The following is a 20644-nucleotide window of genomic DNA, read 5'->3' as shown; positions in this document are numbered from 1 at the left end:
TCTTTTTGACATAGGGTTTACTTTATTGACCAACGCCTGAGTTTTGTTTGTTTTCTTAAATGGTGATAGCGGCTTGTCCGTCTCTTTTAGTTGAGCTACTTTAATAAAACTCTTTAATTTAACCCTTTTGCCTCCTTGACTCCTTTTTCTGACCTGGACACTTTTTGTTACTTCCCCTTAACTGCCTAGACCCCTCAGGGGAACGTAACACTATATGGGTGATGATCTTTGGTTTTTGCGTTTCAGGGTTTTATTGTGACTTTTTCCTCTTTGTACATTTATTTATGTTAAGATTAATGCTTTCATTTTTAACTATTGCATAGAAAGCACCAGTTTTGCATCTGACTCTGCCGACTTGCCCCGAGAAATGATTTGATGTAATCTCAATGACTGAGACTAGTAGAACAGGCTGGTAATTTCTCTCTCTCTCTCTCTTGCTCTTAGGTCCTGGTGTAGCTACCTCTGAACTGGCTCCACATCCTGTCTCTTATTTATCAGCTGCCTTTGCCTTGATCGCCCCTCTCTCCATCCATTCATCATCACTTCATCCCCATCAGTAAGCCCAACAGCTGGTCCACCTGACCGTACCTGCGCCTGTCCATGGACTGGCCGTGACTCTGGAGGGAGGGGGACAGAAACAAGGAAAGAGTTGAGTCGCAGAGGAGACGACGGAAGAGAAAGCTGGATTCATTCAGATGTCACGCTTCTGAAGTGGCCCTGCTCGCTGTCCTTCACCCCCTCATCCTCCTCTTCAGCCTTCTTCAGTTATGGAGATTTAAAGGAGCAGTGAGAGACTATTGCCAAGACATTAAAGTGAAAAAAATACATATTACCCTGATATAAAATCATTTTTGAATAAAACATTTAGTCAGAAACAGGACTGTTGAGCACATGAACAACCCTCCAGAATCCAAACCAAAGGGGGCCTGAGTAGACAACGGAGAGAAAGAAAATCACACACACACAAAACCTTTTACTGACATGTCAACAACAGCCACAATGGGTGAAATGGCAAACAGCGCTGTGGAGTTTTACCCCAAAGGGACACGAGGTGGGGGTGGAGGAGGAGGAAGGGCAGATGGCAGCCATGCAGGGGGAGACTTTGGGGTCACAGTGAAGGAGCTCAGGGAGCTGATGGAGCTCCGAGGGGCTGATGCCCTACAGAAGATAGAGGACAGCTATGGAGACACAGAGGGTCTCTGCCGGCGACTACAGTCCAATACCACTGATGGTGAGCAGACATGGGTGTAGAAATGGTTCAGTGGGAAGAATTGATAACAAAAGAAGACGTGCCTAGATGGATGAATGGGCTGGTGGAGGAATGGTACAGTGGATGAGTAGGTGGTTGCTGGTTGGATGAATTTATAGAGCAGAAGATGGAGGATGAATGAGATTGTACTCTTGATTGGAGTCAAACACAGGCACCAGTGCATCAGTGGGGATCAGTGTTGGGCAAGTTACGTTGAAAAAGTAATTAATTATAGTTACTAGTTACTTCTTCAAAAAAGTCACTGAGTTAGTAACTGAGTTACAAGATTCTAAAAGTAATTAATTACTTTAAAAGTAACTACCGCATTATAAAAAAAAGTTTAACCCTCTGGGGTCCAGGGTATAATTGGCCATTTTAACCACTTTTGATTTTACCTCTACATTTCTCCTTTAAAAACGATTTACTTTGCCTTGTTTGGTATCATCTGTTTCAGCACAACCTCGCGTGTCTGAATTTACAGTTATGTTTTCATTTTGACATACTGTATTAACACAATTGATCTAAAATCAGACAAAAAACATAAAATCCAAGTAGAAACAACCACAAATATGTTTAATGAATCATATTTCAGAACTTTAAATGTAAATATAAATTGTCAATTTTAAAATCATATGCACAAGTTTTGCAAACAACAAAGTTATTAGCAGCCATTTACCTTTTACCCCATTTTTTAATAACCATTTCAAACTATTTACATAACAATCAGCTGTTCTGCATTCAATAGGATGCTACCTAAATTATTTGTGCCACTCCCAAAAAAATAATTTCTGTCCACTATAAAGGAGAACATCACAACCTGATACCTGCAGGTCTGACAGCAGCAGGTGTGTCACTCATCCTGTTTTTTATCTGGAGACAGCAGTCGCCTCATTGTTCTGACACACAACACAAAACTATCCACAACACTACACGCTAACTACACAAGACAACACATTAACTACACACTCCAAACACGCTAAACGTCACAAATCTCTCACATCTCAAAACTCTCTCTCTCTCTCTTTTTCTGCTGTCTTTCTTTCTCTCTCTCTCGTGGTCACTCCTCAATCTTCCCCCTCTTCCTAAACAACCAAATGTCATGTTTCCATATTATTTTTTTATTGGTTGACATGGTGTATTTTTCCACGAAAGGGCTGTTTTTGGTTTTTTTTTTTTTTTTTGGGGCATATGCAGAGAGTGCTTGCTAGTGATGTCCTTAAACAGTAAACATGACGAAATTATTCAGGAAAAAAACACTCGTATATATTGTTTATCATGACTCTAGTTTTACGTGGCCTATCAACACAATTTAAAAACTGGTATATATCACCTTGTTGCTTTGTCATCTTGAACGGGTCATGTGATTGGCTTACCACGACTACTTTATTCTTCCTCAGTCAAGCAGCAGCACTCATGCGATTGTTTTGCCCCCCTGAGCTCCAGGTGTGGTGCAAAAAAGTGATCGTCGGGCAGAAAGTGATTGCCATCCGCGGGACCGCGCGCAGCTGTTTAAAGCTGTAGCGCCCAGATTACTTACATGGACAGCTACTTCCATGCAACTGATATAAGGTGCGGTAAGCTGAAGACAGTTTCAACCGTCTGTTTGTTGAAAAATAGTAACGCGACCGCACCGCATTTTCTTGTTAGTAATGGTAACGCCGTTGTAACGCCATCACTGGTGGGGATTCTGTCTCATCATCATTTGGCATCATTTGGCCAACAGAAACAGATTAGGTGTGGTCACCAGTCATTTTAGAACAAAGCCACCTTTTATTTTAACAAGCTACGAACATACACTAAAACTGCTAATGATGTTTATTGTTGTGCGCAATATCAATACACAAATGAGTGCAACACATGTTAGATGAATTCTGAATTAAGTGCTGGTGCCTCCATTTTCCTGTAGTTGTAATCCTGACCTTGGAAGGCAGCTTCTGGTTGAGGTGCGTGTAAAGAGAATATGGGCGGATGGTCTGATTGGTGAAGGGATGATGGGATTATATTGGATGGGTGAATGGGAAGCTGATAGAGTAAATCAATAAATGGATGAACTACAATCTCTAACAGTATACCTGCAAGGGTGGTTTAGGTGAAAGTCTATTATGTTTGTCTAACAACTGTTAACAGTCAAGGAGGCAAAAGGAAAAATAATCATTTTCATAGGCTGCCAGTTACCAGGACATGCTAATAAAATAAACCTTTAATAAATCCTTTTCAAAGTTATTATGATGCCCAAATGTTGTCTCGCAGGTGTTGAAGCTGTTCAGCTATACCTGTGTTTGCTTAGTGTTTTTCCTGTCTTATTCACATCAGTGAAGTTAGCCTTAATATACCTCTCTGTATTACTCATTTTGATGGTTTGTGCAAATACTGAACATCACAACATTCATGAAGTTAGGGTTGATTGCAGGACGGTTATAAACCCTCACTCACTAAAGTAATACATTCAGGCCATCAAGATAAGAAGTACTTTAACTTATATCTGTTCTTATATTGTTGTTGTTGTTGTTGTTGTTATTATTATTATTATTATTATTTACAGATTTTCCATTTTAGTTCAAGAGGCTTAACAAAAGTATTAACTGTTTAGCCTGTTTACTGTTATTTTTGAGAACCCAATAGATTGACAGGTTTATTTTGGTTTTTCAGCATAATAAAGGCCTCCTTTTAGATCTCTTTGGACTTCCTTTTGAGAGTTTAATTAAACAGCTAATGCAAGTACAACACTTCTTTTATCTGCTTAATGTGTCATTGAGTCTCAGGGTTCTGGCCTCACCTGGCCACGGATGTGCTTGTCATTTCTTTTGAGCCTTTCAAACAAAGGTGTAGATTTGGTTTTGGCATTGGTGGGGACGGATGATTCAACCACCGAACCCTGCCCTGATTCTTTTTTTTTCTTCCTTTTTGTTTTTGCTTCTTGATAAAAAAGGAGAAATATACTTGCTTACATATGTTATTCTACATGCTTTTAAACCATTTAAAATTTAAATTCATAGTTTTATATGTGAATTATATAATGTTAAATTACTATTAAACAAATGACTAAGTATTTTAGGCTTTAGTTTACTTCAGCCATATTCCAGACAAATCAAGTATCATACAAAAATAAAAATAGAGTCATGACAATAAAAGAATATGACTTTAAGGACTTAACAACATTACTTCAGTTATAGTACACCAACATCTCTTATACATTAGCACTAAGGGAACACTGAATGACCTGGTGGTTTTTGTCCATAAAACTACTCATCTAAGATTACCACAAAGTAACAGATCTCTCAGCAAAATTACGGTATGCAACATTTTAGACACACCATGCTGATGAGTCACACATCTGTAATGTTTGTAGGGTGAGTGCATTTTTAAAACAATTTGTGCAAACTGCACTACAAGGTGGAATATTTGCAAAATCATAACTACCTCATGATATTTTGTCTCAAAAATTAACCCTATGAATACGTCAGTGCCATTAGGATGAAATTATTGTGTCACCAACATTTTAACGTTAGACATATAATGTTAACAGCCTCTGTAAACGAATATCCTGGCTCGCTCGAGGCTGCCGTTTTCTCTGACAGTTTCAATCAAAATTAGAAATGCTACTCTGGGAGACTGAAATAACTAATAGTGATGCCTGTTGCGTAGTTAGTTTCCAAAACACGTTATTCGTGGTTACATACAATTTTAGACTGATGTGGGCCATAGCCTAGCATAGCCTGTAACGTTATTATGACGGACACATTTTATGAGTGAACTTAACTTTAAGTGACTTACAGGTTTCTTTGAAACACTCTCTTATATCCAGCTTCTTCCTTGTTGCTGCCATCCTCCTCTCCTCCTTGCAGGTCCTGGCAGCGCAGGCTTGCAGCTGATAAAACTAAACAGAGCTCCCTGAAAGGCACAGCCAATCACATTGGCCATATTTGTCACATGAGGTAGGACTCCAGTAGAGAATGTAATTTAACTCTTTCTGCACCGTCAGGTGAACGAGACGTTGACAGATCGTTTTTCTTTTTTTCTATACTCGAAGAGATCAAATTATTGGTGGGGACGATTCAGTAATCGCTGGATATTGGTGGGGACGTGTCCCTTCCGTCCATGCCAAATCTACGCCCTTGCTTTCAAATTTGACAAATGTTTTGTTATGTTTTTTTGTCTTTGAATTCGTTTGCTTTTTTTAACTGCCCATTTTTCAAGTTTGCAGGTCTTTCACACCTGCTAGGCTTACAGCTTGTTTTTGCATGTTTAAAGTAGTTTTGAATGAACTGCAAAGTGCATTGACACAAATGAAAAGCACCAACAGTGTTTTCCTTTCTCTCTTTTGTCAACTCAGTTAGCCATTGTCTTTCTTAGATGTGAAGAGCTGCACACTAAAAACTCTCAAACTGAGATAAGTAGAGGCTGAAATTGGGACAAATTTATTTCGATTTTTTAGTGATTTTTTCTGCATTCTATATTAGGTTTTAAACTGCTAATTTACAAAGAGGTGTTTAATGAGTCTGTTGCTTATCATAAAAAAACGACTAATGAGAACAGTGATAAATTAGGCTTATTAATTTATTTGTGGTATGATTTCAGTATTTGGTATCAGCAGATACCTGAAGCCAAAGTGCCAATATCATCAGTACAGAACTGGAAAAAGTTGGATTGGTGTATATTGGAGATTAGTTATCGCTAATGTTTGATTATTTGTGGACTTAAACAATGAATAAATAGGATGTTTTGAAATAACTTAAAACTATTTTTTAAAGGAACAATGAGTTTGGGTAATAAACTATTTGATAATTAGACTGTGATAAAGCTACGCAGCAGAGTGGAGTCCAACAATGGTAGGAAGTAGGACAGGACCTCCTGGGGCCTAGATACTAGTGACTGGAGAGATGATGAGGTGTAGATGGGGAGGCAGGTGGCATGAATGAGAGTCTGAAAGGTAGAATGACAGAGGAGCACAGAATTAAGGCACAGAGAACAGAGAAAGCTAACTGGCTTGCAGAAGGTGGGCAAGCAAATTAATGGACCAGAGTGATGACAACAGAATTGAGTTTGACAGCTTGAGAAAGGAGACGTGATGTAACAAATTGACTTGCCTGGTGGCGGTAACTTGCCAGAGTTGCTGATGGTTTATCATATTTACAACATTATATATTATCAGCAATATATAATAATATCAATATTCATGTAATATTCTAAATTTAAACATTGATGGTATAAAAGATGGATATAGCCACCATAATGCCATCTATAGGTTTGTGAGAACTCGTTCTGAAGCGTTAAGATGAGTGTTTTTTGGCAACAACAGCTTTGTGTTTTGAAACCAAATATGGCGGCTCTGACTGTGAAGCTGCTTGCTCATTGGTTAACAACTTCCCGATTACAAGCCATTAGTCAATGATCAGATCCTTGGTCTGCTCCTCCTTTCTGGCATGTATAATGACTAAAAATTGCAAAATGACCTGAATGTTTTATTCAGTATGTGGAAATAATATCTCAAATCATGTTAATATCTTGGGAGAACTTGGCGGTTGATGGAGGTGAAGTTAATAATAATAATAATAATAAAAGTTCATCATTGTTGTCAGATATCTCACCTTTTTGTTATATTTAATGTTAGTTAAACCACTAACATTAGCCACCATGCCTCCAGTCTCACACTAACTGCTATTGGAGGCATGGTGGGCACCGTGTGAGATTAGGCCGTTACAGAGGCACAAACTCCTGCCATTTTGTGAAAGACAAGGGTATCAGTCATGTTTAATGTTGTTAACTAGCGAGGTCCAGAAAAAGATATAAATAGACAATGGCAACCAAGTGTTTTATGGTTTACTGCCTGTTTATGCCGTCTCAGTTCGACCTAGCTACACCAACAACATTACTCCTCTTTTGCTTTGTCTTCTTTATAACTATAAAGAAGAAGCTTGTGTACAGTTGTGTACAACTGTACACAAGTTGAGCATTAGACAAATTGCTCAGACTGATCAACATCATAGTAACAGGAAAACAAGGCTTTAAATTTGGACATCAGTCCTTCTTCTCAGTGTGTAATAAACTGTCGCTTATCATGACACAGTAGTGAAAGTTAATTGATGTGCACAATGGCCATTTTTGTTCACAACCCACAGGGATGTGGTAAGTTGTCATTGTTAGGTTGAAGTCATTAGTTTGCCATGGAGATTAGCAGCCAACACACCCCTCAAACCTGAGGTGTGCCCACTGCCCAATATTAATACTGTGCAGTACTGTAGTGCAGTTGCAATGCAAAAAAAAATGAAAAATAGATGTAATGCTAAGTAGTAAAAATGACATTATTTTTCTGTTTGGTCACTGTAGAAGGTAATTCGTTCCGCTGCTACTTATATAGCCTTATTCTGCAACATGGCCTGAGATACACTGCCTTGTAATAGCCAGTTGACATCCTATTGTTCCACATATGTATCCCAATAACAGCACGTATAACTATCTCATTATTGTCTTTTTAGGTAACAAATTTGAAGGAATGTGCATATCTCCACTCAAAAGAAGTATGTTATGTAAATCCAGATAAAAATAGTTGATTTTCTTCTGTTTTTCTTCTAATATATGAAGCTGATAATTCTACATTATGTGACCATGTGACATACTGGCATCATTATTGTGTCACAGAAAAATGTAATGTGAGTACATTAATACATTAATTGGTAATGCTTTGTAATGCTTGGTAACTGTTGTTACATTTATAACATTGTAGTTCACATAAAATTCATGCCCGTTCTGATACCTGTTCAGTTTGCTCCTCCTCTGGTTTTTGAGTAGAACATTATGGATGAATTATTACAGCTTGCAGTCTGTGAGGAGGCGGGGAGCTAGGCTTGAGTGAATGGTGTAGGTGTTGGTGGAGATGGAATTGAACCAAATTGCATATTCAAAGATTTGCCCCAATTCAGGTTTACTTTTACACACGTATAATTCATGGCAGAGTATGAAACCTTTAAATATGTAATGTCAGCGCTTATCACACTTTGGTAGGGTTGCCCAGGTAGAATGATGTCTGGCTCAAGTGTATTTTGAGCTTTTATCTTTTTATACACTATAGTGAACAGCTGATCTGTGATTAACTTAGGAAAAAACATTAACTAGGAATTAATTTTGTCACAGTTATATTGATAGTTCTGCTAACCAGCTAGCCCTCCCTGCCCCTCTCAGGTGTTTAAACTGATTCAGCTGCTTATTCAGAAAGACTCTAGCAGACAAAAGGAGATTGACAATGCCAGGAGACAAACTTTAACTTAATAAATAAGTGTTTCCCCCAGAATTAGATTGTATTGCATTTGCATGTGTGTTCCTGTGCATGAGAGAAAGGCGCACACACACTTTCTTAAATGAATTCATAATGCTACCAATATATTGTAACATGATAATAATGGTAAATGGCCTTTATTTGTATAGCGCTTTACTAGTCCCTAAGGACCCAAAAGTGCTTTACACATCCAGTCATCCACCCACTGGTGATGGCAAGTTGTAGCCACAGCCACCCTGGGGCGCACTGACAGAGGCAGGGCTGCCGGACACTGGCACCACCGGGCCCTCTGACCACTACCAGTAGGCAACGGGGGAAGTGTCTTGCCCAAGGACACAACGGCCGAGACTGTCCAAGCCGGGGTTCGAACCGGCAACCTTCCGATTACAAGGCGAACTCCCAACTATTGAGCCACGATCGCACGATAAAAGCAATAATAATAATAACAATAATATTATAACAATAATCAGGTGTTTGTCTTATGAGTTCTTCCCATTTCATCTTTATAGTCTTGCACTGCCACTGGCAACAGTATTCCTCTTTTCGTTCTGCAGACTCAGTGAGCTACAACACAGCACCGCTGGCTCTCCAGCTGGTTCAGGTTCTGGTTAGACTGACCTTCCAACTTGCAGCAGAAATCCAAATCCAATATAGCAGAACAATTGCCATCGCCAGCTGCATTTCAAATGGTGGACGTTCAAATTGGCTACAACACAGACCTTATGTTAGCTGGTAACCAGTTTATTCAAAATAAAAGTTTGTGTATTATTCCAAACTATGTTGATTATATCTTGTCTCGGATAAAAAAAGAACATGCAAAGTGTGTGTGTGAGAAACACTAAACAAGTCAGCTGATCTTTTCATACAACTAACTGATTAAGCAACTACCGTAATTGTCGGGCTATAAGCCGCTACTTTTTGCACAAGCTTTGAACCCTGCGGCTTTTAGTCAGGTGCGGCTTTTCTATGGATTGTCCATGAGCGGATTTGTTTTGTTTGTTCTACTGTTGTACGGCACTACGTTGCCTGGCGGAAGGATCGGGGTTCAAGAGTGGTATGTTGGTCACATGTCCATCCGCCAGGCAACGTAGTGCCGTACGAAGTAGCGCGAAAAACAAACTTCAAAGTAGCGCTACGCGTTCAGCTGGAGGCCTGGATGATGTGCGGCGATAAACTTGCAAAAAGCAAGTTATGCCCAACTCCACCATTGGATTCTAACAGCGTGGAAAAGTGTGAAAACATCCATGATCACCAACGGATTTCGAAGGGCTGGACTGCTGCATGATGGAGGACACCGCCACGGCCCTTCTGAGGGTGTTCGACTCTGACACTGACAACGAGGATTTGTTTGGTTTTGAAAGTGACAACGAAGGAAAGAAGCTGAGAGTGGATGGAGTGGATGACGAAGCCATCCTGAGCCTGTTCGTTTCCAACACTGGAGGAGAGGACTTTGGTGGTTTTAGTGCGCAGGAAGAAGAGAAAGATGGTGGTGAATGACTGACTTTTCTTCTTGTTAAAGCCGTGTCACTGCACCTGAGCCTAAAAGTTAGTCTGAATCATAGCTGGACTGGCCATCGGGCATACCGGGCATTTGCCCGGTGGGCCGCTGGCGATTTTTTGTTTTTATGGGCCGATGGATTTTTTTTTAATTTTTTTTAGGAAGGGTATATATAATGAAAGGTGTTGGATTGGCCAATTGGTCATGATCGACTCTGGGCTGGACCAATTACAGCCGAGGAGGCCGAATGCACCCGCCCCCTTGTTTAGCAATCACGTGATTTTCGCGCATTGCATGCCGGGAACTCGTGGCAAAACAATCCAAGTACCGCATCAAATTCAAGCATTTGCAGCACCGCAAAACGTTCATTCTCCGGTTCCAATACCTTCTTGTTTTTTCTTTGCTGCACAAAAAAGGAATGTACAAAACAAAAGGAGAACAATGCCGGTCCGTACAAAGACAGACTCGACGAAAAGACAAAGAAAAGATACGAGGAAAAAATCAAAGGTGTGAAAGGGTTAGACCCTTACAAGCACACAGAGGGACAAAAGACGTTAGCGTGCTGCCCAACTTTCACCACGCTCATATTTATAATTACACGGTTCTTGGAGTGAGTGCATACACTCATGAAGTTTAGTAACTTCAGGTCACTGCAACAAGCCCAGGTACAGTTTACCGACAGATGGGTACAGGACCTTGAAACGCACCGTGTAGAACGAAAGACCATCGTACGAACAAAGGTAAGTTTACCAGTCTCACAAATCGTCGTCATAAATACACATTTGTTAACCGTTTATTAGTATAACCTTTGAGCTCAACGGTAATTAATTAGTAGTGGAAATAATTTCTGGTTCATTACAGAAATGTAGCAGTGACAATAATATTGTATGCTGTAATCGCACTGGACAATTAGTGATACAAAACAACTGTTTTATCCTGTGAATAAAAGTATATGTTTTTGTCAATGTACCATGGTAATAACAGAAGTGAAACGCAATATTGTGTCAGGACAATTTACTATTTATGCACAATAAACAAAGGAGCATAGCGCGACAATTTCTGTTCAGCGCCAGACTTGCTTGTAACCTATATCACCAATTATGTTAAGAAAAATGACGTATTAACGACTAAAAAACTCTGACCTTTGTGGGAATGGTTGGAGCAGACTAACATGTGAGCTGGAGTGTTCTGGGACGTTATATTTGGTATATCCAGACCATCCGTCGGCTCTTACTTCGGAAACATGGCTTAAAACATTTCTCTTCAAGGACGTAATCCGATTTAAAAAAAAACGATCGGCTTCCCGTGGCTGTCATGCGACCGGCTGTTGCAGTTAATAATACAACAGCTTCTTGCCATTTTTTGTGTTTCTTTTTATCGCTGTGTAACTGAGTTCAATTGAAAGCCTGCGTGCGCTAGTACCTCTTGCCACAAGTTCCCAGAATCCTTTGCGGTTTTTACCCCTGAATGATGTCACATTTTCAATCTTTATCCTGGTGGGCCGGTCTCTAGTCAAAATGCCCGGGCCGATTTTTTGTCCCAGTCCAGCCTTGGTCTGAATCTATTTTTCTGGTGTGCTGTAGGTTATTGTTATGTACTACATTTGTTACTCATTTATGAAGCACAGTACATGTTTTGTACTTGTAATTACCGCTACTTGTACATATACCTAAAAAGTTATGCAAATATGTACCCATAACTTGTTTTTCAAAATATTAATAAAAGGCGTGTGTCTCCAAACAGCCATCTCTTTCCTGACAATTCCCTTTGTGCATATTCTCTTACATATGATAAGTCAACATTGAAACACCTGCGGCTTTTAGTCAGGTGCGGCTAATGTATGTACAAAACAGGATTTTCCCCTGATTTTAGCTTGTGCGGCTAATATTCAGGTGCGCTTTGTAGTCCGGGAAATACGGTAATTTCTTCTGCAGTGCTTAAATTTCATGCAGTCTCTTTTTCTGACACACATGATTCCCAAAGATCAAGTTATAATGAATTTGCCAAACTAGATTTTGGATATTTGTGTCTTTAATATTTTTGAATGTGTAGATGCGCACACTTGTGTATTCTACCAGGGGTGTGGTACCACACTACGCCCACTCCTTCAACTAGTTTGTAACCTAGCAACACAACGGCAGAGAGAAGTTGGCTTGGGAAGTCAGCAAGAGAGAGTGAAAGAAGAGTGAGATGGTGATGAACAGAGAGAGGTGAATAGAGCAAGAAGTTAGAGAGAGTGTGTGTGTGTACTCAAGTGTAAGTAAAATCTGTGAGATGTGTGTGTAAGAATGAGAGACAGAGAAGAGAGATTGAAAAAACACGAGATGGGTGGTGGGTGTTGAGCTACAGTAAGTCTGTGTTGAGTGTTGCTAATTTGATACTGTGAGCTGGGCAGGAGTCAGTGCAGCAAGTCCCAACAAACCTAATGCAAAAACACACACATAAATACACACACGGTCACTCTCTCCCTCTCTGACACGGTGTCATGTATCTGCAGATGTCCCTACAAAGCACAGTTGGCAAACAACACACAAACACACACACACAAATGGTGATCTCCACACACTTTGACCATCTTCTCTTGCACTGTGCTCGCTTTCACAAATCACATATGGTGTCATCTCAAAGCAGCCAGAGTGCAAACACACATGAAGAAAGATGCTCCTATCCCCACCTTGTAATGATCTGCTTAAAAACTTGTGGCTGATAATTTCCATGAAATATTTTCTGCTCCAGATCTGACACACCAACAAAAGCTGCTTCTTATGCTCTCTATGATTACAATCACGGCGAACATAGAGCTGGAATGTGTATTGACAGATCAGATTGGAGACTATGGGTATATACAGTGTTGAACAGACACACCAGGGAAAACACACCACACAAGTATACATTATGATGCAGTTAATGCTGAACATCATCTGTAACATGATCCACCGATCAGCATGGAAGCACTCTCTCTCTCTCTCACTTACGCACAGTGTATGGATACTAGAACACTGCAGTGTGTGACCATTATACCAAGACTGAAGACATGGAATGGGAGAAGAAATGATGAGAAAGAGGGCATAAGATAAACTGTGTGTGTGTGTGTGTGTGTGTGTGTGTGTGTGTGTGTGTGTGTGTGTGTGTGTGTGTGTGTGTGTGTGTGTGTGTGTGATGTGGTTGAGGAGGAAAAGCTAGAACAGCTTGCCGCATTGTCAAGGACACATCAAGGGGAGATTGAGTGAGGGAGAAAGAGAGAGGAGGAGGAGTAGAGAGTCTATGGAATAGAATGAAGAGGTGGGACTAATAAAAGGAGGATACAATTACTCAGCATAAGGTCACCTGTTTTCTGTCTCTCTCTCTCTCTCTCTCTCTCTCTCTCTCTCCTGCAAGCACGCTGGAGCAGGATGTCTAAAAACACACACATGCATGCACGCACACAAGTCATTGAGCTCAGCCAACCACAGTAGCATACAAATTGCCATTTCCTATCCCCCGCGGCCAATCACAAAAGAAAAAAATGATTCTGTTTCAAACCTACCATGCAGGAGAAATGACATCACCTGTTGCTGGGCAGAAACCTCTTAGAGACAGGAAGCCCTGGTCCTGATGTCCTAGTCACTATGGAAACAGAATCATTTAGGGAGGGGAGAGGAGGGTGAGTATGGAGATGTATTACCTTCATAGATGGATGGTTGTAGTCAGTAGTTTGCGTACACTCATCATGGGCATAAATGTCATGGTAAATTTGAGCCTTTGATGGGTGGAATGGCTGTACAGCATACAGCTTTAATTACTTTTTAAAGAACTGGCTGCACAATTTTAAATGTAAATTTAATTAGGATTTTCTCTAATTCACACAGGATCAAAAATACATAGAGCTCCCATTAATATTTGTTTAAATATCTCTAAGCAAGTTGAACCTTAACACTTTTGGTAGCCATCAACAAGCTGCTGGCACAATTCTTGGATAGTCAAAGGAGCTTGCAAAGAAAAGCGTCTGGACTTCTTTAAGTTGCTTGAAGACGTTTCACCTCTCATCCGAGAACCTTCTTCAGTTCTAAGGTCAAATGGTGGAGAGTCCCAGATATAAACCTAGTGGGAGTAACCCCCCACAGAGGGACAAAAGGACCCCCTGATGATCCTCTAATCGCCTGAGCCAAGGTGTGAAACTGGGCGTGGGTCCCAATCAGCCAGAGTTTCGGGTGTGTTCATTGTGAAACCTGGCCCCACCTTATCATGCGAATTCCTGAGGTCAGATGGCCCAGGATGTGAGTGGGCGTTAAGGCGTCTGGGAAGGGATCTCAAAACTGGATTATAGATGGCAGAGAGTTGGTGTCGTAAACCCCCGCCTCTGTTCAAAGATGGTCGCTCACAGTGGACATAGATGGCTTCTTTCACTCCTCTTTCAAACCATCTGTCCTCTCTGTCCAAAATGTGAACATTGGCATCCTCGAAAGAGTGTCCTTTATCCTTAAGATGCAGATGGACTGCTGAGTCTTGTCCTGTGGAGGTGGCTTTTCTGTGTTGTGCCATGCGCTTGTGAAGTGGCTGTTTGGTCACTCCAATGTAGAGGTCTGAGCATTCCTCGCTGCACTGTACAGCATACACCACATTGTTAAGTTTGTGTTTTGGCGTTTTGTCTTTCGGGTGAACCAGCAGACAAAGCAGAGTTGTTCCTAAGAGCCTGCGCCTTGGATCCACTGTCAGGGTATACAGAGCAGACTTGATTCTACAGAGAGCACAAAATCACCTTTTAAGTGAAAGGATAAGACAGGTCCATTTCACCATAGATGCCCTCCAGATCAAGATCAGCCAGACCCTGCAGGAACTGGAAATCCTTCTACCCTCTCCAATCTTAGAAGAGGTTTACAAGTTTGTGGACAAGGCTCAGCGGGCCCAACACTCTAAAGGAAAAGAAAGACAACGCAGGAAATTTCACACCTTGCTTTCAAAAACATTCACTCCTCATCCTGAACCTACACAACCCAGAGAAGAAAACACACCTGATGCCAGTCAGGAGAAATGGGTTAAGAACTTTTCAGACAGGATTCTCACTGAACCTGAAAAGAGAGTATTAGCCAGAGGACTCAATTTTGCCATTTCTCCACAACAGTTGCCCATAGTGGACCTCATCACAGCCACAGAATCTGCCATACGGATTAATAAATTATCACAGACAGAAGCAGAGCAAATCAGGATGAAAGTCTCAGCCACGCTCTCCAGTGCCAAAGTCCCTCCATCCAACCTCACAATACAGGAAAAGAAGGCTGTCGCTTCCCTGAGCAAAGACCACAACATCACTGTTTTACCAGCTGATAAGGGAAGATGCACCGTGGTCCTAAACACTACAGATTACCATACAAAGATCACTACTCTCCTCAGTGACAACAATACCTACGAAGCCCTAAAGCGAGACCCCACAAGCAGCTACAAAAAGAAAGTTATAGCTTGCCTTCAAGACTTTGAAAAGGACAAAATTATTGACCGCTTTACATATCACTGCCTTTACCCAGGGGATGCCATACCCTGCATCTATGGACTTCCCAAGACCCACAAGGAAGCTGTCCCACTCAGACCCATAGTCAGTAGCATAAACTCAGCCACTTACAACATTGCTAAACACCTTGCTACCATCCTTGCGCCTCTCGTGGGGAACACCCCACACCACATCAAGAACTCCACCGACTTCACCGACAAGGTCCAGAAACTTACCCTGGATCCAGATGAAACCATGGTGTCCTTTGATGTAGTCTCTCTTTTCACTTGCATACCCACCACGGAGGCCGTGGAGACTGTCAGAAAACGACTACAAGAAGACAGCTTCTTGGAGGACAGGACCAACTTCACACCCGATCAGATCTGCACACTGTTAGACCTCTGCCTCACCACTACATATTTCAAGTACAACGAAGGCTTTTACAGACAAAAACATGGCTGTGCCATGGGCTCCCCCGTGTCACCTATTGTAGCCAACCTTTACATGGAGGAAGTGGAAAGGAAGGCTCTTGACTCTTTCAAAGGAAGAGTACCCAGCCACTGGTACAGATATGTGGACGACACCTGGGTCAAAATCAAGACACAAGAAGTGGAATCCTTCACTGCGCACATTAACGCTGTGGATAAAAACATCAGGTTCACCAGGGAAGACACAACGGACAACTGTTTGCCTTTCCTGGACTGCGCCGTGCACATTGAAGAGAACGGCAAACTCAACATCGAAGTTTACCGGAAGCCCACACACACGGACCAGTACCTCCTCTTTGACTCCCATCACCCTTTGGAACACAAACTTGGAGTAATTAGGACCCTACACCACCGGGCAGAACGTGTTCCCTCTAAGCCTGAAGGTAAAAAGAAGGAACACACACATGTAAAGGAAGCATTCAAAACGTGCGGCTATCCTAAATGGGCGTTCTTAAAGTCAGCAAAGAGGCACAGAAAAGAAGACCAGACACCAGCGAGGGAGGATAAGAAGAACAGACGCAACAACATTGTCATCCCCTATGTAGCCGGTGTATCAGAGAAACTCAGGAGAGTTTTCTCCAAGCATGACATCCCAGTGTATTTCAGACCCAGCAACACGCTCAGACAAAAACTGGTTCACCCGAAAGACAAAACGCCAAAACACAAACTTAACAATGTGGTGTATGCTGTACAGTGCAGCGAGGAATGCTCAGACCTCTACATTGGAGAGACCAAACAGCCACTTCACAAGCGCATGGCACAACACAGAAGAGCCACCTCCACAGGACAAGACTCAGCAGTCCATCTGCATCTTAGGATAAAGGACACTCTTTCGAGGATGCCAATGTTCACATTTTGGACAGAGAGGACAGATGGTTTGAAAGAGGAGTGAAAGAAGCCATCTATGTCCACTGTGAGCGACCATCTTTGAACAGAGGCGGGGGTTTACGACACCAACTCTCTGCCATCTATAATCCAGTTTTGAGATCCCTTCCCAGACGCCTTAACGCCCACTCACATCCTGGGCCATCTGACCTCAGGAATTCGCATGATAAGGTGGGGCCAGGTTTCACAATGAACACACCCGAAACTCTGGCTGATTGGGACCCACGCCCAGTTTCACACCTTGGCTCAGGCGATTAGAGGATCATCAGGGGGTCCTTTTGTCCCTCTGTGGGGGGTTACTCCCATCCATCCATTCGCTTCCACTTATCCTTTTCAGGGTCGCGGGAGCCTATCCCAGCTGTCATAGGGCGAGAGGCAGGGTACACCCTGGACAGGTCGCCAGTCTGTCGCAGGGCCAACACACAAAGACAGACAACCATTCACACTCACATTCACTCGCACATTCACACCTAGTGGCAATTTGTATTATCCAATTAACCTATCCCCACAAGCTGCATGTCTTTGGACGGTGGGAGGAAGCCGGAGTACCCGGAGAGAACCCACGCAAACACGGGGAGAACATGCAAACTCCACACAGAAAGACCCCGGCCTGATGGTGGAATTGAACTCAGGACCTTCTTGCTGTGAGGCAACAGTGCTAACCACCGTGCCACCGTGCTGCCCTCACTCCCACTAGGTTTATATCTGGGACTCTCCACCATTTGACCTTAGAACTGAAGAAGCTTCTCGGATGAGAGGTGAAACGTCTTCAAGCAACTTAAAGAAGTCCAGACGCTTTTCTTTGCAAGCTCCTTTGACTACGATGACCTGGATGACTGAGAACCTTCACAGACAATTCTTGGATAGTTGATCAATCTCTTCAGGTTTATTTAAATTTGCTGTATTTCCTGAATCTGGCTTTTCAGCATAATCCACAAACGTTCTATAGGTTTGAGGTTGTAGTTTCAGGAAGGCCAATTCTTAGCTTATTGTTCTTAATTATTCTTAGCTTAATGTTATCCATTCAAAAACCAATGTGTTTGTGATCATTGTTGTGTCGGTCCACCCGATTGTGTCCATATTTCAACCATTTAACTGTTAATCTGAAGCAATGTTGAAAAATTTGAAGGTAGTTCTCCATTATTCCATCTAATTTATTAACAACCTCAGAACATGAGGCTACCACTACCGTGTATTGTGCTTAGGTCTGAAAGCCTCACCTTTACTCCTCTAAACATGCATTTCATCCTTGTGGCCAAGTAGCTCAATTGTTTTTCTCCAGAAGGCAACTGCAAATTTCAGTTGAGCTTGAAGGTGCCGGTTTTTCTTGGTTGGAACCCTCTCAGTCCATAGCGGTGCAAAATTCACTTTACTGCTGACAGTCAGAGATGTTTCAGTAGTTACTAGTTTACTAGTTCATAGCAAGCTTGAGCCTTGATGGTTCTTGGGTTCTTTACATTGTAAGTAAATGTATCTCAATTCAGTTCTGTTCAATTCAATTTAAGTCAATTAATATAGTGCCAGATCTCATCTGTTTCTTCTTTCAGACGTTGTCAAAGACCTTCCTAATCTGTGTAAATCTTTACTGAGTTCACTGACTTCTCCCTTCTCCCTGAATATTGATTAGTTATTTCAAACATATCCTTTTTGTGCTGGATGATAGTTACAGTTACAGTTAAACATGATCATGTTAATAGGTCATTGCCTTGTCTAGTTAAAAGAAATTGTAGAACACTGAGCAGCACGTCTTAAAAGATTTAAGTGTATGCATATATTTAAGTCTGTATGTATGCTTTTGACTCTGTCTATATTGGAGAAAATCCCAAATAAATTCAAACTTATTTAAAGTCATAATGACAAGTGGTGTACAATCATTCCACCCTGGAAAAGGAACAGTTCAAAGAAGTCATTAAACACCCAAATTAACCATGATATCCATGCACATGATGAGTGTAGATAGACTTTTGACAACAACAGTCCTCCTCATTTCAGGTGGACTCAGGTGACAACCCCTATCACCCATTAAAATTCCCAGAGAGAGTACAACAAGACTCAACGCCTAGTCTCTTGTCCACAAAATCCTTAAACGAAATATAGAGCCATGTTTAGCTACATTTTTTAAAGACTTTGAGATTATTTTACTGGGCAAAGGGCTTTTGTTAAATTTAGTGTGGGTGATGCTTTGTGCATGTATGTCGCATTCCAAGTGTCTTACTGTCCCTATGTACACTGTTGGTTTATCTCCACATATATCTTCACTTAGGAATGAAACTTGCACATCTGTGCATGCAAATGTGTTTTGTTTTTTCACTTGGCTATGTAAATCTTAAAGCATTTATTTTACGAAATTGTATTTTCTGTCTCAGTCTTGCCTATCGTGCCTCATCCTCCTTTATCAGGTCTCAGTGGGGAGCCGGCAGACCTGGAACGTCGGTGCCAAACCTTCGGCCAAAACTTCATTCCCCCCAAAAAGGCCAAGACGTTCCTGGAACTTGTGTGGGAGGCCTTACAGGATGTCACACTTATCATTTTGGAGGCCGCTGCCATCATCTCCCTTGGCCTCTCCTTCTACCAGCCTCCTGGAAAAGAAACTGAATGTGAGGATGTGGACAAAGGGTGTGGTTGCTGGTTTGGGAGGGTGTGACAAAAGGTCTGTCAGCAAGAGTGAAAAAGGTGGACGTGAAAAATGAAAACGAGATAGAGAGAAGTAAAAGTAAGACATTGTCAGTATACATACAGTAGGATAAGAGAGGAGGAACAAGACGGAGGAGAAGTTAAGGTTATATGAAGAAAACACACAAACACTGGAAAAGAATACAAAGGGGGAGGGTTGTAGCAAGCCATTTTGCTCAGCACTGTGGTCCAGCTTGCATTTACATGTTGATGGCAATTGAAAAAGAGAAGTCAAAAGTTAATAAAGAAGAGCTAAATTCATCCAAATCCAATCTGCTAGTGAAAAACTAAATGCTGTTGGAAAAAAGGAAGTGGAACTTGAGTTGAGAAGACTTGGTCAAATCAAATTATGAAACCAATATATAAAGTATATTAAAGCAAAGCTAAGAAGAATTGCTAGGACTAGGACTGCTAGGACTGAGACAAATGCAAAGTTATTTATTTTTAGTTTTATCTGTTTTCAAATTTTATTAGCGTTAGCAAATATTATAATGCAGCAGTAACTTGAACGTGTTTTATTTCTGTTAAACTTAATCTAGACTTTCAAAAATTACAAAAAAGCAAAATGCTAAATACAGTAACAATCACCACTAACTAATTTATTTTTTGGCCTCACATAAGTAAGAAAGCATTAGATTAAGTGTTTATAAAAGCACTAAAGTCAGCCAGCTGTTCAGTGATGTCAGCTACAGCTTATTGAAAATTGCTGTATAAGCTAGAGAAATTCTTTGAATGGTGGATCTAATAGTGAGTCAGTCCCTATAGAGTCCTATGCTACCTATAATACCAGACTTTAGAGAAGAAATAAACATAATTTAGAGCCTGGTGCAAGAGCGAGTACATTTTTTTTTAGTCCTGATTTTCTTTTTACCCAAAGGTAACTGCTCATTTATTATCATATTTACTTTTTTAGCCAACTAATGCCAACTAAGACCAAGATGCTGACGCCCAAAATGGCATCAGCATTGAGACTTTTAAACATCAAATTGTCTATGTATACAGAGACCCATTCCAGTAGACCCATTTTACTCAGGATCAGACCAGGATGATTTAAGTTATTCTTGTGACAAATTCGCATGCTGTTTTATTATCTCATTTAGATGTACAAGTACTT

The 20644-nt window shown here is 41.2% G+C and overlaps 1 protein-coding gene across 4 annotated transcripts in view; it reads left to right on the top strand.

The window, feature by feature from the left end:
* The window catches only part of atp2b3b (ATPase plasma membrane Ca2+ transporting 3b), a 101995-nt gene that overhangs the window by 9224 nt on the left and 72127 nt on the right, over positions 1–20644 (top strand). For all 4 annotated transcript variants that reach the window (XM_026155338.2, XM_026155336.2, XM_026155340.2 and 1 more), the window contains exons 2-3: positions 445–1231; positions 19257–19454. In XM_026155338.2, the coding sequence (XP_026011123.1) occupies positions 982–1231; positions 19257–19454 (448 nt within the window). In that variant the 5' untranslated portion in view covers positions 445–981. The remainder of the gene's footprint in view (positions 1–444; positions 1232–19256; positions 19455–20644) is intronic.

Source organism: Astatotilapia calliptera, chromosome 20, assembly GCF_964374335.1.
Source record: "Astatotilapia calliptera chromosome 20, fAstCal68.1, whole genome shotgun sequence".
Taxonomy (NCBI): domain Eukaryota; kingdom Metazoa; phylum Chordata; class Actinopteri; order Cichliformes; family Cichlidae; genus Astatotilapia; species Astatotilapia calliptera.
Note: the sequence above shows the minus strand (reverse complement) of the source record. Positions and strands in the feature narration are given on the sequence as shown.